This window comes from Balaenoptera physalus, assembly GCF_965194825.1.
Source record: "Balaenoptera physalus genome assembly, chromosome: 20".
Classification (NCBI taxonomy): Eukaryota; Metazoa; Chordata; class Mammalia; order Artiodactyla; family Balaenopteridae; genus Balaenoptera; species Balaenoptera physalus.
In genome coordinates, this window is record NC_138901.1 from 39,639,264 (window position 1) to 39,658,066 (window position 18,803).

General features: G+C 38.5%; 2 protein-coding genes and 2 pseudogenes across 9 annotated transcripts in view; 2 read left to right on the forward strand and 2 right to left on the reverse strand.

Annotated features, from left to right (window-relative positions):
- PPM1E (protein phosphatase, Mg2+/Mn2+ dependent 1E) overlaps nucleotides 1-18,803 on the forward strand; it is a 201,642-nt gene that overhangs the window by 163,375 nt on the left and 19,464 nt on the right. For both annotated transcript variants that reach the window (XM_082440002.1, XM_082440003.1), the window contains exon 2: nucleotides 16,674-16,792. In XM_082440002.1, the coding sequence (XP_082296128.1) occupies nucleotides 16,674-16,792 (119 nt within the window). The remainder of the gene's footprint in view (nucleotides 1-16,673; nucleotides 16,793-18,803) is intronic.
- The window catches only part of LOC309649739 (synaptosomal-associated protein 23 pseudogene), a 424,755-nt pseudogene that overhangs the window by 151,095 nt on the left and 254,857 nt on the right, over nucleotides 1-18,803 (forward strand). The gene's annotated exons all lie outside the window — the stretch shown is intronic.
- Nucleotides 1-18,803, reverse strand: part of TRIM37 (tripartite motif containing 37) — a 282,148-nt gene that overhangs the window by 108,793 nt on the left and 154,552 nt on the right. The window contains exon 25 of one of the 5 annotated variants that reach the window (XM_082439950.1): nucleotides 17,728-17,791. The exons of the other annotated variants lie outside the window; for them this stretch is intronic. Coding sequence (XP_082296076.1) covers nucleotides 17,743-17,791 — 49 coding nt within the window. The 3' untranslated portion in view covers nucleotides 17,728-17,742. Of the gene's footprint in view, nucleotides 1-17,727; nucleotides 17,792-18,803 lie in introns of those variants that run through there. 5 annotated transcript variants of the gene reach the window in all.
- Nucleotides 1,699-11,851, reverse strand: LOC309649737 (peroxynitrite isomerase THAP4 pseudogene; annotated as a pseudogene). Its single transcript has one exon. The product of its transcript is annotated as a peroxynitrite isomerase THAP4 pseudogene (transcript).

Below are 18,803 nucleotides of genomic sequence, written 5' to 3' on the forward strand. Positions count from 1 at the left end.
TTCGCATACATTATGAAATGATCACCACAGTAAGTCTAGCACCCATCTGTCCCCATACAACGTTATTACAATACTATTGAAGAGTATTCCTTATGCTGTGTATTACATCTCCACAGCTTATTTATTTTATAACTGAAGGTTTTTACCTCTTTATCTTCTCCACCTATTTTGTTCCCCACCCCCACCCCTCCCCTCTGGCAACCACCTGTTTGTTCTCTGTATCTATGAGTCTGTTTTCATTTATTTGTTTTTTGTTTTTTAGATTCCACATATAATTGAGATCATACAGTATTTGTCTTTCTCTGTTTGACTTATTTCCTGAGCATAATACCCTCTACATCCATTCATGTTGTTGCAATGGCAAAATTTCATTTTTTTATGGCTGAGTAATAATACTCCATTGTATATATACACCACATCTTCTTTATCCATTCGTCTATTGACAGACACTTAGGTTGCTTCCATATCTTGGCTATTGTAAAAAGTGCTGCAGTGAATTTCGGGGTATATATATGTTTTCAAATTCATACTTTTTAAAGGTATATACCCAGAAGTGAAATTGCTGGATCATATGGCAGTTCTATATTTAATTTTTTGAGGAACCATCATACTGTTTTCTATAGTGGTTGTACCATTTTACAATCCCACCAACAGTACACGAAGATTCCCTTTTCTCCACATCCTCACCAACACTTGTTATTTGTGGTCTTTTTGATGATAGCCATTCTGACAGGTGTGAAATGGTATCCCTTTGTGGTTTTGATTTTTATTTCCTTGATGATTAGTGATGTTGAGCATCTTTCCACGTGTCTGTTGGCTATCAGTATGTCTTATTTGGAAAAATGTCTATTCAGGCCCTCTGCCCATTGTCTAGTCAGATCGTTTGTTTTTGTTGGTGTTGAGTTGTAGAGTGCTTTGTATACAGTAAGTCCCCTACATATGAACCTTCAAGCTGCAAACTTTCAAAGATGTGAACGTGGTCTTCAGCAACTTAGTGACCCTCAGTGAGAAGCTGGAGCTAGATCTGCAAGAGGACGATTTCATCGAACTCCTTGCTGTGCAACATGAGGAGCTTACTGATGAAGACCTGATGGAACTGGAGGCCCAGAGAAAGGACTAAGAGAGACAAGAGGAAGAAGTAGTAACTGAAGAACCGAAGAGATTCACGATGCAGGAAATGACAAGGGGATTTTCTTTATTTGACCAGGCACTGTTAGTTTTAGAGGCACAGGACCCGAACGTAGAACGGTACATGAGGGTTGCAGCCGCCGTTCAGAATGCAGTCCAGTGCTACTGTGTCATCTATGATGAGAAAAAAAGAGCTACTACCCAGACATCACTGGGTCATTTTTTCAGGAGGGTAGATAGAATTGAATCCAGCAAGGAACCAGAACCTGCACCATTAACGTCAGGCGTGAGTGAAACTGCAGCTTACCCTCCATTCCCTATTGCTGATGATCCTTCAGCTCTACGATCTCCCACCTCCTCTCCCTCCTCCATTAAGTCTTCTTGCCTCTTCACTTGATGCCATCCCCTGTATGCCAGCTGTTGTACTGTACTACTGTACTTTTCAAGGTACTGTACTGTAAGATTAAAAGTGTTTTCTTTATTTTTTGTGTTTATTTTTTATGTATTATTTGTGTGAAAAGTATTATAAACCTATTATATATACTATATAATATATACTATATATACTATATAGCTGATTGTGTTAGTTGGGTACCTAGGCTAACTTTGTTGGACTTATGAACAAATTGGACTTACGACTGTGCTCTTGGAACAGAACTCATGTGTATGTAGGGGACTTACTGTATTTTAGTGGTGGCTTTACGATTTTCTATATGTAGTATCAAACCATCTGCAAATAGTGACAGTATTACTTCTTCCTTTCCAATTTGGATTTATTTTATTTCTTTTGCTTGTCTGACTTCTGTGGCTAGGACTTCCAATACTATGTTGAATAAAAGTGGGGACAATGGGCATTCTTGTCTTGTTCCTGATCTTAGAGGAAATGCTTTCAGGTTTTCATTGTTGACTGTGATGTTGGCTGTGGGTTTGTAACTGTTGGCCTCTATTATGTTGAGCTATATTTTCTCTATACCTACTTTGATGAGGTTTTTTTTTTATCACAAATGGATGATAAATTTTGTCAGAAGCTTTTCTGGATCTGTTGAGATGATCATATGATTTTTATTCTTCAGTTTTTTAATGTGGCGTATCACATTGATTTGTGTATATTGAACCATCCTTGCATCCCTGGGATAAATCCTACTCGATCATGGTGTATGATCCTTTTAATGTGTTGTTGAATTCAGTTTGCTAATATTTTGTTGAGCATTTTTGCTTCTATGTTTATCAGTGATATTGGCCTCTAATTTTCATTTTTTGTGGTGTCTGGTTTTAGTGTCAAGGTAATGCTAACCTTATAGAATGAGTTTGGAAGCATTCCTTCCTCTTTAAATTTTTGGAATAGTTTGAGAAAGATAGGTGTTAACTCTTCTCTAACTGTTTGGTAGAATTTACCTGTGACGCTATCTGGTCCTGGACATTTATTTGTCAGGAGTTTTTTTTTTTTTTTTTAAACTGATTTAGTTTTGTTACTAGTAATTGGTCTGTCCATATTTTTTATTTCTTTCTGATTCAGTCTTCAAGATTGTATGTTTCTAGGAATTCACCCATTTCTTCTAGGATGACAAATTTATTGGCATGTCATTGTTCATAGTAATCTCTTATGATCCTCTGTATTTCTCTGGTGTCAGTTGTAACTTCTCCTTTTTAATTTCTGATTTTTTTTATTTGAGCCTCTTTTTTTTTCTTGATGAGTCTGGCTTAAGGTTTATCAATTTTGTTTATATTTTTAAAGAACCAGCTCTTAGTTTCATCAATCTTTTCTATTTCTTAGTCTCTATTTCATTTACTTCTGCTCTTATCTTTATTATTTCTTTCCTTCTACTAACTTTGAGTTTTCTTTGTTCTTCTTGTCGTTTCTTTAGATGTAAGTTTAGATTGCTTTTTTGAGATTTTTCCTGTTTCCTGAGGTAGGCTTGTATCACTAGACTTCCCTTTTAGAACTGCTTTTGCTGCATCCCATAGATTTTGGATCACTGTGTATCCAATGTATTACTGTCACTTTCTCCCTATATGTTTGTTAATATTTGCTTTATGTATTTAGATGCTTCTATATTGGGTGCATATATATTTACAATTGCTATATCTTCTTGTTGGATTGATCACTTTATCATTATGTAATGTCATTCTTTGTCTTTGTTATAGCTTTGTTTTAAAGGCTACTTTTTTAATATAAGTATTGCTACTCCAGCTTTCTTTTTGTTTCCATTTGCATGGATTAACTTTTTCCATCCCCTCACTTTCACTCTGTGTGTATGTTTTTTTTTTTAAAGAAATTATTATTAATGTTCAAAATTCTTTAACTTCAAGGATATTAATTAGAACATGAATGAAAAAACCTCCACATGATTTTAAGAGTCTCCTATAATTTTTCTAATAGTTTACTATGTCTATTTTATTTTACATTTAGATCCTAATTCATTAGGATTTTATGTTTGTGTGAGATATGCAATACAAAGGGATTTCCCCTGTTCAAGTGGAAAACCAATTGTCAACCATTCATTGAGTGGTTCTGGCTTTCCCAGCTGACATGAAATGCCTTCTTTCTCACTAGCTAAACCCCCATTCCTAAGATGCCTCTTGAGTGTGCCCTGGAGTGAGTGAGGTAAGCTCACCAACCTGGGCTCCTCTTCTACAAGGTACAGCTACTATCATAGCCTCTGCAGAGACATCAGGGAGCATGCAACACATAGAAGTGCTCAGAGGCCATCAGCCAGAACCCCGCCCCATGATAACCAGGCAGTGTGGGAGCCTCAAGGCTCTGGTACTGACCGCAGGGTGGGGGCTAAGGGGACAGCCGCCTGCTCAGGTAGGGGAAGCTCACTCTCTTCAGCTGGTCCCGCTTCTCCTGCAGCTTGCACGCCTGGCTGTCCAAGCAGCTGACCCTGTGTCGCAGGGTCTTTAGCTTGCTGTCCTTCTCCGCCTGCTCCCATAGGAAGCACACTTTGTTCTTGTTCTGCCAGGATGAGAAGCAGCAGGACTGCAACAAACTGACGAATTTGTAGGCCCGCAATGCTGACAGGATGCTCTCCTTGAAGAACATGGGGCTGGTGTCCCTGTGCTCACTTCGCACAGCTTCTGTGCCTGGCTTCAGGGTAACATCTGTTGGAGGGGTGGAGGGGCTCTGGGAGGGCTTCTGAGGCGTCGCTGTGAGGGACAAACCTGTGGGGCTCTGTGCCGAGCCCTTGTTGGGCCCCAGGCTGGTTTTGCTGCAGTCAGGCTCCGTGTCTCTCTTCAGCCTCTTCCGGTCAGCAGGCTCTCAGGGGACAGACAGCCTCTTTCCAGCGTGCTTGGAGGAGAAACTGTAAGAATGAAGTGAGCCAGTAAATTTGCAAGGCCCAGATACTGCGGGGGATAACGTCATCCATGGAAATGCCACTCTTGTCTACCAGGCCCCCATCCGGGGAGGCGGTGTTCTGATTGCCAGCACCTGCAGCAGACATGTTTGCTTCTCCCTGGCCGTCTAATGCTGCGCTAGCCAGATTGGCTTCTGGAGTACTTCCAGAGGCTGCTGCACCAGTTTCTGACCGGTGGCTTCTGGGGTGGCCCTGGGTGCAGTTTTACCCTACAGTGCAGCTCACTTCAACTTGCAGGGCTCCAGCTTGACCCCTGGGTTTTCACTTGAGGATGTTGATGACCCTGCAGCTCCTTTCCTGTCTGCTTCACTCACATGTCCCCTGAAGCGCCCTGAGGCCTTTCTTGTCCCCTTTCTCCTGGTGCAACCATGGCCTCCAGCTCGCTTCTTCTCAGTCCGGTGGAAGATGGAAGCCACGGCCATGATCTTGAGCACTCAGTGCTGATCCTCCAGCCTCGTGGAGAAGCTTTCTTTGGTGAAGTGTTCACTACTGTGGAAAGACTACTTAGTGGGGGTCCAGTTATCCTTCTGAACAGCCTTTAATAACTGGATCAGACATTTTGAGTCCTTTAGGGGGAAACCTGTGGCAGGAGACAGCGTGCTTCTCCCCCTTGCCCTGCCAGTTGGAGTAATTTACAGCTGCACAAAAGATCACCATCTCGGGCCTTGGGCTGCCCTGCCACTGCCAGGCTCCAGCCCTTGCCTCGTTGAGCCCAGACCAGGGCAGGACCGCCCTGAGGGGAGGGTGCAAGGCAACATGGCTGCAGGACATGGGAGCCAGGCACACAGCTCCCACTGTATGGCAAGATGGCGGCACCCAGCTGCCTGCCACCTGGCAACCAGCCCTAGGCCTGTCTTTGTGTGTCTTTAGACCAGAAACGAGTCCTTGTAGGCAGTGTATATATGGGTCTTGTTATCCATTCAGGCACTCTATGTCTTTTGATTGGCACGTTTAGTCTATTTAAACTTAAAATAATTATTGATAGGTATGTACTTATTGCCATTTTAGTTGTTTCCTGTTTGTTTTTGTAGTTCTTCTCTGTTCCTTTCTTCTTCTTTTGCTCTATTCCCCTGTGATTTGATGACTATCTTTAGTGATTTGTTTGGATTCCTTTCTAGTTTTTCTATATGTATCTATTGTAGGTTTTTGGTTTGTGGTTACCATGAGGTTCATATATAACTGTATATATATATAAATGATTATTTTAAGTTGATTATCTCTTAAGTTCAAAGGCATTCTAATCACCCTACATTTTTACTCCCCTCACCACATTTAATGTTTTTTTGTTTTGTTTTAATTAGTTAATTATTTATTATTTGTTTTTGGCTGTGTTGGGTCCTCGTTGCTGCGTGCGGGCTTTCTGTAGTTGCGGCAAGAGGGGGCTACTCACTGTGGTGGCTTCTCTTGTTGCGGAGCACGGGCTCTAGGCGCGTGGGCTTCAGTAGTTGTGGCATGCAAGTTCAGTAGTTGCGGCTCGCGGGCTCTAGAGCGCAGGCTCAGTAATTGTGGCACAAGGGTTTGGTTCCTCCGTGTCATGTGGGATCTTCCCAGACCAGGGCTCGAACCCATGTCGCCTACATTGGCAGGTGGATTCTTAACCACTGTGCCACCAGGGAAGTCCCCACATTTAATGTTTTTGATGTTATATTTCACATCTTGTTGTTTTGTATATCCCTTAACTACTTGTAGATATAGATGGTTTTACTACTTTTGTCCTTTAACCTTCCTACGAGCTACATAAGTGGTTGATCTACTACCTTTACTGTATGTTTGCCTTTACTAGTGAGATTTTTCTTTTCATAATTTTGATATTTCTAGTTGTGGCCTTTTCTTTCTTGCTTAGAGAAGTCGCTTGAACATTTCTCTTAAAGCTGGTTTAATGGTGCTAAACTTTTTTAGCTTTTGTTTGTAAAACTTTTTGTCTCTGCTTCAAATCTGAATGATAACCTTGTCGGGTAGAGTATTCTTGGTAAGTTTTTTTCCTCTTATCACTTTGAATATATCATGTCACTCCCTTCTGGCCTGCAAAGTGTCTGCTAAAAAGTCAGCTGATAGTCTTATGGAAGTTCCCTAATTCCTCACTAGTTGCTTTTCTCTTGCTGTTTTTAAGATTTTCTCTTTCTCTTTAATTTTTGCCATTTTCATTATAATGTGTCTTGGTATAAGTGTCTCTGGGTTCATCTTGTTTGGGCTTCTCTGTGCTTCCTGGACCTGGATGTCTGTTTCCTTTCCCAGGTTAGGGAAGTTTTCAGCTACTATTTCTTCAAATAATTTCTCTGCCCCTTTCCCTCTCTCCTCTCCTTCTGGGACCTCTATAATGTGAATGTTATTATGCTTGATGTTGTCTCAGAGGTCTCTTAAACTATCCTGCTTTCTTTAAAATTCTTTTTTCTATTGAGTTTGGGTGATTTCTACTACTCTGTTTTCCAGATTGCTCATCCATTCCTCTGTATAATCTAATCTACCATTGATTACTTCTAGTGTATTTAAAAATTTCGGTTATTGTATTCTTTAGCTCTGTTTGGTTCTTCTTTATATTTTCTCTGTGTTGAAATTCTCACTGTGTTCATTCTTCTTCCACATTTGGTGAGCATCCTTATGATCATTACCTTGCACTCTTTATTGGGCAGATTGCTTATCTCCACATTTAGTTCTTTTTCTGAAGTTGTCTTGTTCCATTGTTCGGAACATATTCCTCTGTCTCCTCATTTTGCCCAATTATCTGTTTATTTCTATGTGTTAGGTCAGTTGATTACGTTTCCTGATCTTGGAGAAGTGACCTTTTTTAGGAGACATCCTGTGGGGCCCCACAGCACACTCCCCTCTGGTCACCAGAGTTATATGCTCTAGGTGTGCTCCCTATGTGGGCTGCATGGTCCCTTATGTTGTGATGAGCTGACTGCTGTAGGTGCACTGGGAGGCAGGGCTGGCCCCTAGCCTGGTTGGCCGTGAGGCTGTGTCTTGTGCAGTGGCTGTGTGCCCACTGGAGGGCAGGTTGACTGTGCAACTCAGGAGGTACATGGGGCTGCTGCTGGCCTCCTGGTTGTTGGGCTGGGGCCCCGCATGGCTGTCTGCACAGCCTAGGGGTTTTGGAAGCCCCTGCTTTCTTAAAACTAGTCAATGGTTTAAAAATATTGGTTGAATTAAAGTTCCTACTAAAAAGCCATACATGTTTTAAATTTTTGAATACATTATCTCTTAGTGAAAGGGACTAGAGATAGCATAAACCAGTTACTTGAGTTGGAAACAAAAGTGTAAATATGACCATAGTTCCTGTTTGCCAATGGTTATCACCTGTTTACTAATACTAGCCCAAGTTTCATAGCCTACATGTAAGAACTCAACATCATGTTATGTGACGTACTCTTATGTAAATGTATTGATTTTCTCCTCTCAAGCAACATTCATTCTAAGAAGTTAGGGAATGGCTTAAATATATATTGATATAAATCAGAAAGACAGAAGTTTATTTATTCAGCAAATACTTATTGATCACTGTGTGCCAGGCACTGATCCGGGCATCAGACATCAATGCCCAAAAGTAGACAAAAACATCTGCAGTCTAGTGGGAGAAAGAATGCAGTCATAAAATAAATGATAAACATAATAAATAAGAAATGCATATTGTATACAAGAAATTGATGAAGGCTATGCAAAAAGAAAAAGAAAAGACTTACAGCATGGTAAAAGGAATTCCAAGGGCAGGAAGAAGAGAAAGAACCATCAAATGAGATTGAGAAGACAGAATCCTGTGAGTGACATAGGAGAATGTGATGTTCTGGAAACCTAGAGAAGGGAGTGTATCATAGTAGAGGGAATAATCAGCAGTCAGATGCTTCTAAGTGAGTCAGATCTGAGAACAGACTGTAGGAGTTAGCAACAGGAAGGTACACTGGTGATGTTGACAAGTTTCAGTTAACTTGTGCAGTTTAATTCCTTTTGGTCATGGAAGAATAATGACAAAAAAGAGCTACTGCTAAGCTCTCTTCTTTTTGTGGTCTTATGACACTAGTGGTAGTTTGATCTTTGGTAAATGTGTAACATCTAGGTTGCCATTCACAGAAAACTTAAGATCCTGTTGGTTATGCTTGAATATCAACCTGGTCAGAGTGAACAAATGATTGTTAAGATTACACTGATAGCAACAGTAGGGAATGAAATTTCTGTTGTAAGAACCCCAAACCCAGCACTTCAGGAGCCAGTTATTTGGTAGTTGGCGTTATTTATACTCAACACGGCTAACTAAGAGACTCTGTGGTGTGTGTGCGTTATAATCAGCTGACTCCAGGTGGCGTTCCTGGAGGCTGCTATAGAAAGAAAGAAAATAACTTAAAGAGGAAAAATTTCAGCCCTGAGTTTAACTCCCTTTGGTCCACTAAGAAAAAGAATACCAAGTCTGGTGGAGAATTTGCCTTCTTTATTTTAATTTAATGTGTATTCTAGATTTAGAATACATATGATTAACTTGGGGGAGGGGAGCGATCAGAAATTTAACATTTACATGTTGTCACCCTAGCAAGGGCATATTGAGTAGACAGCATCATCATGATATGTGGGCTGAGGTGAGGCTGCTCCAGATGAGTTTCTCTCAGAGTTAATTGACGGAAACTGCCCACCTTCAAGAATTTTTATTACCTTAGGAATGCTATGCCAAGACTGCTGAAACACGGCTGTGGGTGCTGTGCTTACGCCCACATTGTCAGTGTCAGGAAGGATGTACTTTTAAACCTCTAATTTCTCTAATAATGTCTTTAGTGATTTGTGTAGGTTTGGCATTGTGAGGAAAATGCTTCCTGGCTTGGTTTATAACAAGAATTTAGTTGGCAGTCTTAAAATGTGTATTGTCTTAATATGCATGTGGAAGATACTAACAAGTCAAGTTAGAAAAAAGATCTGACTAAAATACTATCCTGTCCATCTAACAAAACTTACCCACCCGTGATATTTGAAAATAAATGAAAATTAAATGTTTTATGCTAGAATAATCTATTTATCTATTGGTTCCTGTTTTATACCAAGATGGCAATATACAGTGCTGAAAGAGAGCCAGCTTTCATATTCAATTCCAATCTGACTCCTTTCCTTTTCTCTAATGGAAAAATTGGATTGGACTCATGTCAACCTATAGAGTGGAGAAAGAATAATAAGCTTTTGTAAATAAATATTTTTAAAGAGGTAAGAAATAGTACTCTTTTGTTTGAAATATAGAGCTTCGTAACCAGTTGGTAACAACATTATTTTATATGATGTTTATGGCCTGTTTCTTTTAATATATAAAATCTGAGGGATTCTTTCCTAACTGGTAGATTCACTGCAAGGATTGATTATATTTATCAAAATAAATATACATTCATCTTCTAAGTAGACACTAGTACATAAAGCAGAATATCCCCATATTGCTTACAAAAGGAATATATAGAATTTATTTCCATTCTGCTGGTGTATATAAAAACATTTGTTTGGATCTGAAGTGTGTTAATTTATACCTTTACACTGCCTTTGTCCCCATCTTACAAATTCAAAACCTTATTGGAATAGAATCATAGAATTAGAATTTTAAACCTGGAAGAGACTTTAGAGTTATTTTATTTCAATTTCTTAATTTTTCTATTGAGGAACTAAAATCCAGAGAATTTAAGAGTCTTTTTTCAGGTTATCCAGCTAGAATTAGAACCCAGCTTTCTAACTCCTTATATTTATGCTCTAACCTGTCTCCAACAAGTTAGTTGAATAGCAGTTAAGTAAGTTGGCAGAAACTTTAGGTCTCACTTGTGTTTATGTCCAGGCTTCAAAGTCAACAGTGATCCCTAATTATTCTTCATCACTTAAAAAAATTTTTGCAAGCACATTAGGTGAAAGTAATGCTAGGGATTCTCCTATGACTTGGTCCTGTTATGAAATCTAAAGAAATCAATGCTCATCTAGAGCACAAGACATGAACATACTCAGTACTGTAGTTTTCCTTCTCTATGCTCCACTAATTATGATAATGATTTGAGTAGTTCCATAATGATTGTCTTAGTCTATTTGGGCTGCTTTAACAAATTACCATAGACTGGAAGGCTTATAAACAACAGAAATTTATTTCTTACATATCTGGTGGCTGGGAAGTCCAAGATCAAAGCCCAGGCAGATTTGGTATCTAGTGAGGGCATGCTTTCTGGCTTATAGATAATTGTCTTATCCTTGTGTCCTCACCTGGTGGAAGGGGCAAGGGAGCTCTCATGGGTCTCTTTTTCATAAGGGCACTAATCTCATTCATGAGGGCTCCACCCTCATCACCTAATTACCTCCCGAAGGTTCCACCTCCAAATACCATTACATTGGGGATTAGAATTTCAACATATGAATCTGGGTGGGTGGGGACGAACTTTCAGTCTGTAACAATGACTTAACATCTGCCTCATCCTTAAATACTGCTCCCAGATATACTTTATGGCTTTTTAAAGGACTAATTTGGGAAAATACTGATTAAAATAACATAGTATAAACATTGATAAGTACTGAACTGTTCAAGGTCACTAGGATACAACTGTATTTTTATAATTCAAAATCTTCCACCAAGCATGTTTTGGGCTGTGGTTATTTCTGAAATAGAATTGAGGAGTCGAGACTGACCTACTCAGATAAATAGTCTGAGGATAAAGATGACACTAGCCAATATGAGCAGCAGGGAAGAAGAGTCAGAACATTTATGAATCTGAGTTTTATTTTGTGTGTCTGAAGAACTATTGTTAGCTTAAAGCAAGACCCTGTGCTTTGTTTATAGAGTTCAGTGTATGAAGTTTAATAGAGCTGGATTTCTGCTTCACAATACATAACATTGAGAAAGTCAGTATACACAGAAATCCAAATATGCATTCATGTATTCATTGACAAATAGCTTTAATGAAGTGGAATTTTTTTTCTTTTTTTTTTTTTTGCACCTGCGGGATCCTAATTCCCCGACCAGGGGTTGAACCCAGGCCCTCACCTGGGCCCTCGGAAATGAGAGCAAGGAGTCCCAACCACTGGACTGCCAGGGAATTCCCATGAAGTGGAATTTTTTTATGTATGTGACTAAACTTAAAAATTAAAACTAACCAGGGAATTCCCTGGTGGTGCAGTAGTTAAGAACCACCTGCCAATGCAGAGGACATGGGTTCGATCCCTGGTCCAGGAAGATCCCACATGCTGCGGAGCAACTAAGCCCATGCGCCACAACTACTGAGCCTGCGCTGTAGAGCCTGCAAGCCACAACTACTGAAGCCTGCGTGCCTAGAGCCTGTGCTCCACAACAAGAGAAGCCACTGCAATGAGAAGCCCGCGCACTTCAATGAAGAGTAGCCCCCACTGCAACTAGAGAAAGCCCGCATGCAGGAATGAAGACCCAACACAGCCAAAACTTAATTAATTAATTAATTAATTAAAAATAAATAAATAAAATTAAAACTAACCAGACCCCTAATGATATCTCAACATTGTTCAAAAGGTTTTTATGCATATAGTTTGTATATGACTTAGATATAAACTAAAGATTTTATTTTTATCTATGACTATATAAAGTCTGTACTTGTATTCCCAAAACAAACAAGAAAGTAACAAATTGGTATGTATGAAAACATATTTCCTTTTGTTCGCAGGATGTGAATTGCTTGAAGATAGGAATGGTAATAACCACTTAGAAATATCTGTTAATACAAGTAAATAGCAAAAGAGTGTTCTTGGACTATATTTGAAGGGCCTTAACAAGATTAATTTGATTTTAAAAGAGCCAGTCCCCCAAAAAGTTAAAAATTTTCTAATCATACTCTTCTTCAGCAATGTTCTCAACATAGTAACATTTGTAATCCCAGTTCCCCAGATTGCCTTGATTACTGGCCCTCCTCTGATATTTGCTATGTAATACATTTGCCAAACTTTAAAACTCTAAAACCTGCTGTATAGGGATCTTTCAAGTATTGTATGAGAAATGATGAAAGAAAGCAGTTTGCTATGTTATTATCATGTTAGTTTCTCTCGCTAGTTCTCTTAGAAATGACAAGCTTTAATGATAAGCTTTTATTTGAGTTGATCAAATATTTTCTGATGTGACTATGTTTTAAAATATATTTGCAATTCTGATTTTTCAGAAATAATCACTTTCAATCAGAGTCAAAACCATAAGAACTTATTCATGCTAAGTGTTGTAGCTTTCTGACATGTAGGAATAGCTGATGTGGGTGAGGTGTCTAGCTTGATGTTTTATATCTAGCTATTAGTCAGCTAATCCTCCTCCCTACTTCACCGAAAATATTTTCATTCTGTCTGACAAAAAGTAAAAAATTACATTAACTGTGACTAAAAATGTACTGCAGATGACACATTAATGAGACTAATGGTTCTTGCCTCATTCTCTAAAGTTTTCACGTTCTTTGGTGAACCAAGATCCAGATAGTTTAATAATTATACAAAAGATATCCTTTTTGGGGGGAACTCTTGGGAACAAGGTTGCAATAAAGATTTTCAGATTTTTTTAAACATAAATTTTAAAACAGCAAAGGGACCAAGTAAATGTTATAACTATATACTAAAAGTCCGCTTGGGCAAAATATCTGGATGTGTACAGTTAATCAAAATAAAGCGTGATGAAAGGTAAAGACAAGCAATGCTGACAAAGAGTTTAGGTCTATGAGGGAAGATTTTGACTCATCAAGAAAAATTCAGTTAACTTAGCATGAAAGGAGAAATGGTAATATTGTTTATAGAGCATTTGGATTTCAAGGGATGCCATCAATTTATTTCATAATTGTTAAAGGGCAGTAACTTTCAAAATTTTTTTTCATCATAATCAGGATTCAGTATATACTTAATATATATCTGGAATAACTTAGCTTTACCTCATGCACCTTATTCTATTTCCTTTTTTAAAAAAAAATGCTGCTCACAATTCATAAATTGATTTACCCACTAATGGATCATAATCTACAATTTGAAAAATACTGATGAATGATAAACAGAATTTTCTAAGTTTTTTTTTTCCCCCTTGGGGACTTAGAACATAAACATTTTAATTTTATCTCTTTCTAAACCGCTCACTTTCTTGGTCCCACCTAAACCTTGTTATCACAAAAATTGCACCAGCTCCAAAATCATACACACAAGTATCCTGTTCTCAGACTACAACACTCCATCCTTTTAGGTTATATGCCCAAGTACTACCACTACCACTACAATTCTTTTTTTTTTTAATATTTCTATAGTGTTATTTTATTTTTTTTTGGGTGCATTGGGTCTTCGTTGCTGTGCGTGGGCTTCTCATTGCGGTGGCTTCTCTTGTTGTGGAGCACGGGCCCTAGAGCGCGCGGGCTTCAGTAGTTGTGGCACATGGGCTCAGTAGTTGTGGCTCGCGGTCTCTAGAGCGCAGGCTCAGTAGTTGTGGCGCATGGGCTTAGCTGCTCCACGGCATGTGGGATCTTCCCCGACCAGGGCTTGAACATGTTGTCCCCAGCATTGGCAGGCGGATTCCCAACCACTGCACCACCAAGGAAGTCTGGCATAAAAGTTTTTAATTTTGATGTCGTTCAGTTTAACTCTTTTTTACTTTTGCTGCTTGTATTTTTGGTGTCATATTTAGGAAAGCCATTGCCTAATCCAACCAAGGTCATTAGGTTTTACTGCTATGTTTTCTTTTAAGATTTTTATAGTTTTAGCTCTTATAATTAGGTCTATGATCCATTTTGAGTAAATTTTTGTATATGGTGTAAGGAAAGACACTAACTTGATTATTTTGTGGATATCCAGTTGTCCCAGCACCATTTGTAGAAAGTACTATTTTTTTCCCCATTGAATTGTCTTGGCACCCAGTCAGTGATGATTTATTTACATGTTATTAAATTCAATATCTAATTTTTCCCTTATCTTGTTTGACTTCTCAGTAGTATTGACACAGTTGACCATTCTGTTCTTCAAATATTCTACTCTCTTGGTTCACCTTTTACTTATCTTGCTATGTTTTTTCAGTATTTATAGGTTCCTTATCTTCCACCAAGCTTCTCAGTGTTGGGTTTTCAGTTATTATGGCTGTGTAACAAATTAGCACAGAACTTAGTGGCATAAAACAATCATTTATTATGCTCATAGTTTCTTTGGGCCAGGAATTAAGACTGGGCAATGCAGGGTCAGCTTATCTCTGTTCCAGGATGTCTGGGGCCTCAGCTGGAAGACTCAGGCTGGGACTGGTATCACCTGAAGGCCTTTGCCATTACATGTCGAGCAGTTGATAATAGCCATTGACTGGGAGCCTCAGCTGACACCCACATGAACCTGTCCATGTCCCACGGGGAGGGGAATGGCAGAGGAAAGGGAGGAAAAGGAGAAAAGGGAGGAAGAGAGAAGAGAAAGCCAAGGGGAAGTCATGTAGTCTTTTATGACCAAATCCCAGAAGTCACACAGCATCACTCTTGCCACTTTTTTTTTTCATCAAAGTCTCGTTCACATTCAAAGAAGGGAAAACAGATTCTGCCTCTTCATTTGGAACGGTAAAGTTCTTAAAGAGCATGTAGGACCAGAAATATTGCTGTGACCTTTTTTAGAAAAACAATCTGCCACCATCTGTTCTGGCCGCACAATTCACATCCTTCCCACATGCAAAAAAATCACTCACCCTCCCCACAAAGTCTCCCAAAGTTTCATCCCTTAATGGCATCAGGCTCAGGCTTGAGGTTCAGGATCTCAGTGAGGTCAGGTCCAGGTGATATTCCTTGGGTATAATTTCTTGATGACAGCTCCTTGAATATAGTTCCATTTGATTTGAAAACTTGGGGACTAAAGAGGCATATTATCTACCCCCTTCCCCACTACTACCCAACATACGATGCGTATGTTGGGAAGGTACTTAATATTCCAAAAGGGGGAAAACAGGAGGCACATAGAAGTCACTGGTCCATAGTAGTTCTCTTTTTATGTTTTCTCTATGTGATCTATTCTATTTCCATAGTTTAAAAAAAATTTTTTTTTTTTTTGGCCATGGTTCGCGGCTTGTGGGATCTTAGTTCCCCCCCCCAGGGATGGAACCCATGCCCCCTGCAGTGGAAGTGCGGAGTCCTAACCACTGGACTGCCAGGGAATTCCCCTCTATTTCCATAGTTTTAAATACCATCCATATGTTCATGACTTCCAAATTTCCTAACATCTCTGAGCTCCACACTAAAATATATAATTAGCCATCTGACACCTTCACAAGGATATCTCACAGATTTTTCCAACTTAACATGGCTAAAATGAATTCTTATTTTCTACTTTACCCTTTTCCTCCACAAATCTGTCTTTTCCTGGTTTCTCCGTCTAGGTGAATGATGCCACCATTCACCGAGTTGCTCAGATCAAAACCTAGGACTCAGGCTCATTCTTTTCTGTCTCTCACCTCTACATACAGTAATCAGCAAGTTCTATATTTTCTTTCTCCAAAATCACTTTTTTTTTAATCTCACCTGGATTACAACAGTCTCCTTATTGGTCACCCTCCTTCATTCTTGTTCCCGTCCAATTTTCTTTGACACAGCAGTCAAAGTAATATTTTAATTAATATGTCTGGTTATGACACTGTCTAGCTCACAATCTTCAGTTACTTCCCCCTGCACTTTGAGTAAAAGATCCATATAACTGGCCTGTTCCTGTTCCTCTGACCTTATTCCTCACCACTTTCCCCCTTACCCACTATACTTTATCTTCTCTGGGCTTCTTCCGGTTCCTCAAACATACTAAGCTTTCAGAAAGGGCCTGTACACATGCTGTTTTTCTCTGTCTGGAATATTCTCCCCCAGCTTCCCACTCCCACATAACTGCATCTTTCTCATCCTTTGAGGTATGGCATTCCTGACTATTCTAAGTAGGTACTTCCCTTTAATACTTTCTATCCTATTTGTTTCCTTTATAAAACGTATTGCAATTTTAAGTTATATCCTATCTGTTTACTTATTCATCATCTGTCTCCCTAACCAGATTGTAAGCCCCACCAGGTCAGGGGCCATATCTGTGTTATTCACCAGTGTATACCCAGTGCCTAGGCAGACTGCCTACCATATAATATGCTCTCAACAAACATGCAGTGAATATTGTTTAAAGGTATGATTTTGTTTTGAGACAATATGTTAATAAGTAATTAGTAATAATTTAAAATGTGATGGTTCCTAATTCTTACTGAAATAGCCTTTTATTTTTCTCTTTTAGTAACTGCCCTTCCTTTTTGGCTGCTGCTTTAGCCAGAGCCACATCAGACGAAGTTCTTCAGAGTGATCTTTCTGCACATTATATTCCAAAGGAAACCGATGGCACAGAAGGGACTGTGGGTAAGTACTTTTCTGCATTACTTATTTTAAAATATTAAAATCTTCTCCTGTGTAGTGATTCACAGAAAATGTCTACAAAATACTATATCTAATTATGTTTACCCACTGGTTGATTTTATAGTAGTATCAAGAGAAAAAAAAGCAAAAAATTTTTTTCAAACTAATCAATAAAAGTAGGGAAAAGAGGGAAAAATACAGGCATATTTTGAAACCATATGAAGGTAACTGGAGTGAGAGATTATCATAACCGTATGTTATCATAAATAATATCTAGATAAATGGAGAGAGTAAATGAGAAATGTGAAGCCACAGCAGAAAAGATGAGTAAGTGAGGGCAAGGAGAGTTTGAGCAAAACCTATTTTCAAATTTCAGCTTGTCTTTAAGAAGTCAAGTAAAAAAATCATATATACAAATTCAAGAAATCAGTTGTAACAGAACTTCTTATTAATTATATTAAATTTTATATCTACCAATAAGTAAATAGAGCTCTTTATGACAATTTTGTAATGTGATTTAATTGCCTGGATCATTGTACATCTTTTTTCCAGGTAAATTTTGAGGCTTTATTTATTAACGAAGGCATGTTTATTAATGTATTAGGCTTATACATATTTGACAGACTAAAACCATACCAATTTTTATAAAAATTAGGGAATGGCTACTCAAAATTGTTGGGAATTTTAATATTTCACTCTATTTGTTCTATTTTAAGCATTTGCCTTTAAACATGGTACAGAAGGAACAAAGCATATATTAATGAATCAGGACAGCTAGATTCCAGAGAATGTGAGGCAGATACAAAAATAAACATTCCTATTCTTCCTTTATCTCTCTAGATAATTTTTGATAGAAAATTGGCAAAGAAGGAATTCCTCTGCTTGTTTTTGCTGAGAGTAATTGATTTACTTGGAACCAAATTGTTCCAGAGTCAAGTTGGATGGAATTCCTGCTACAAAGCATTGGTCTTTCCTCTTGTACTGATGCATGAAGTAAAAGCCCTATAATGAAAAGATGAGGGAAATTAAATTCTGCTTCACTGCAGCCAGGGTGATGGCTGGCTCAGCTCCAGCTCACTACAGTGACATTAACGACTGATGAGTAATTTACAGCTGTGAGGGGGTGGACTGCTACTTTGGACAATTTTCTCTTTTTCGCACCCTTTTTAATTTTATTTTATTTTTCCATTTCAAGCAGCAATAATTTATATACTGAGGTTCTCACACCACTTCCTGCAGGAGAATACTTAACGTAGCAAGATGGAAGTGTTGCCCTACGTGCCTACTTTGGAAGAATTTTCTGAACCCCCATAAGATAGCAAAAGTGAAATTAAGGATTTTTCTTTTGGTGGATATCATTGGTCATTCAGATTTCATATTTTTCCAAGAGATTACCCAGTAATGTCTCCATGCCACTGCTGTGATTCAGAATGATCTATTATAGTTCCAAACTATTTGCACGTCCTTAATCTATTTAACCCAAATCACTCAGTGTGAACTGCACTGAGGAGAATCTCTACAGGGCATATTGTGTTTAGCCATACATCAGAGTGGAAAATGAGCATACTGAATAAGGCCTGCTGTCATTGTCTTAAAGGCACTGAAGTCCCCACTGAAATGCCCTTTGACTCTTCTCTTAGGTGTTTCCAAAAACAGACTTAAAGAAGAAAAATCCTTACCTTAAAATTCCTTTTATGTTTATGTCATCCCTAACAGAATGTTTGTTAAACAACCTTGCATTTCTGTTGGCAGACATAACTCCTGTCCAGAAAACCTAAAATCAATTTAAAATATCCCAATGTAAAAATTAAAAACAAGAAGGTGAAAATGATCACTAATACAGAGGATATTAAAAGAAATTATGAAAACTTTGTGTAAATAAATTTGAAAACCTGGGTATTTTCTAGAAATATACAAGTTAACAAAACTTTACCTAAGAAGAAAGAAATTGAGAAGATTGTCAAAAAGGACGAAAGGAGTAGGTGATTCTACAGGTGAACATTTTCAAACAAAG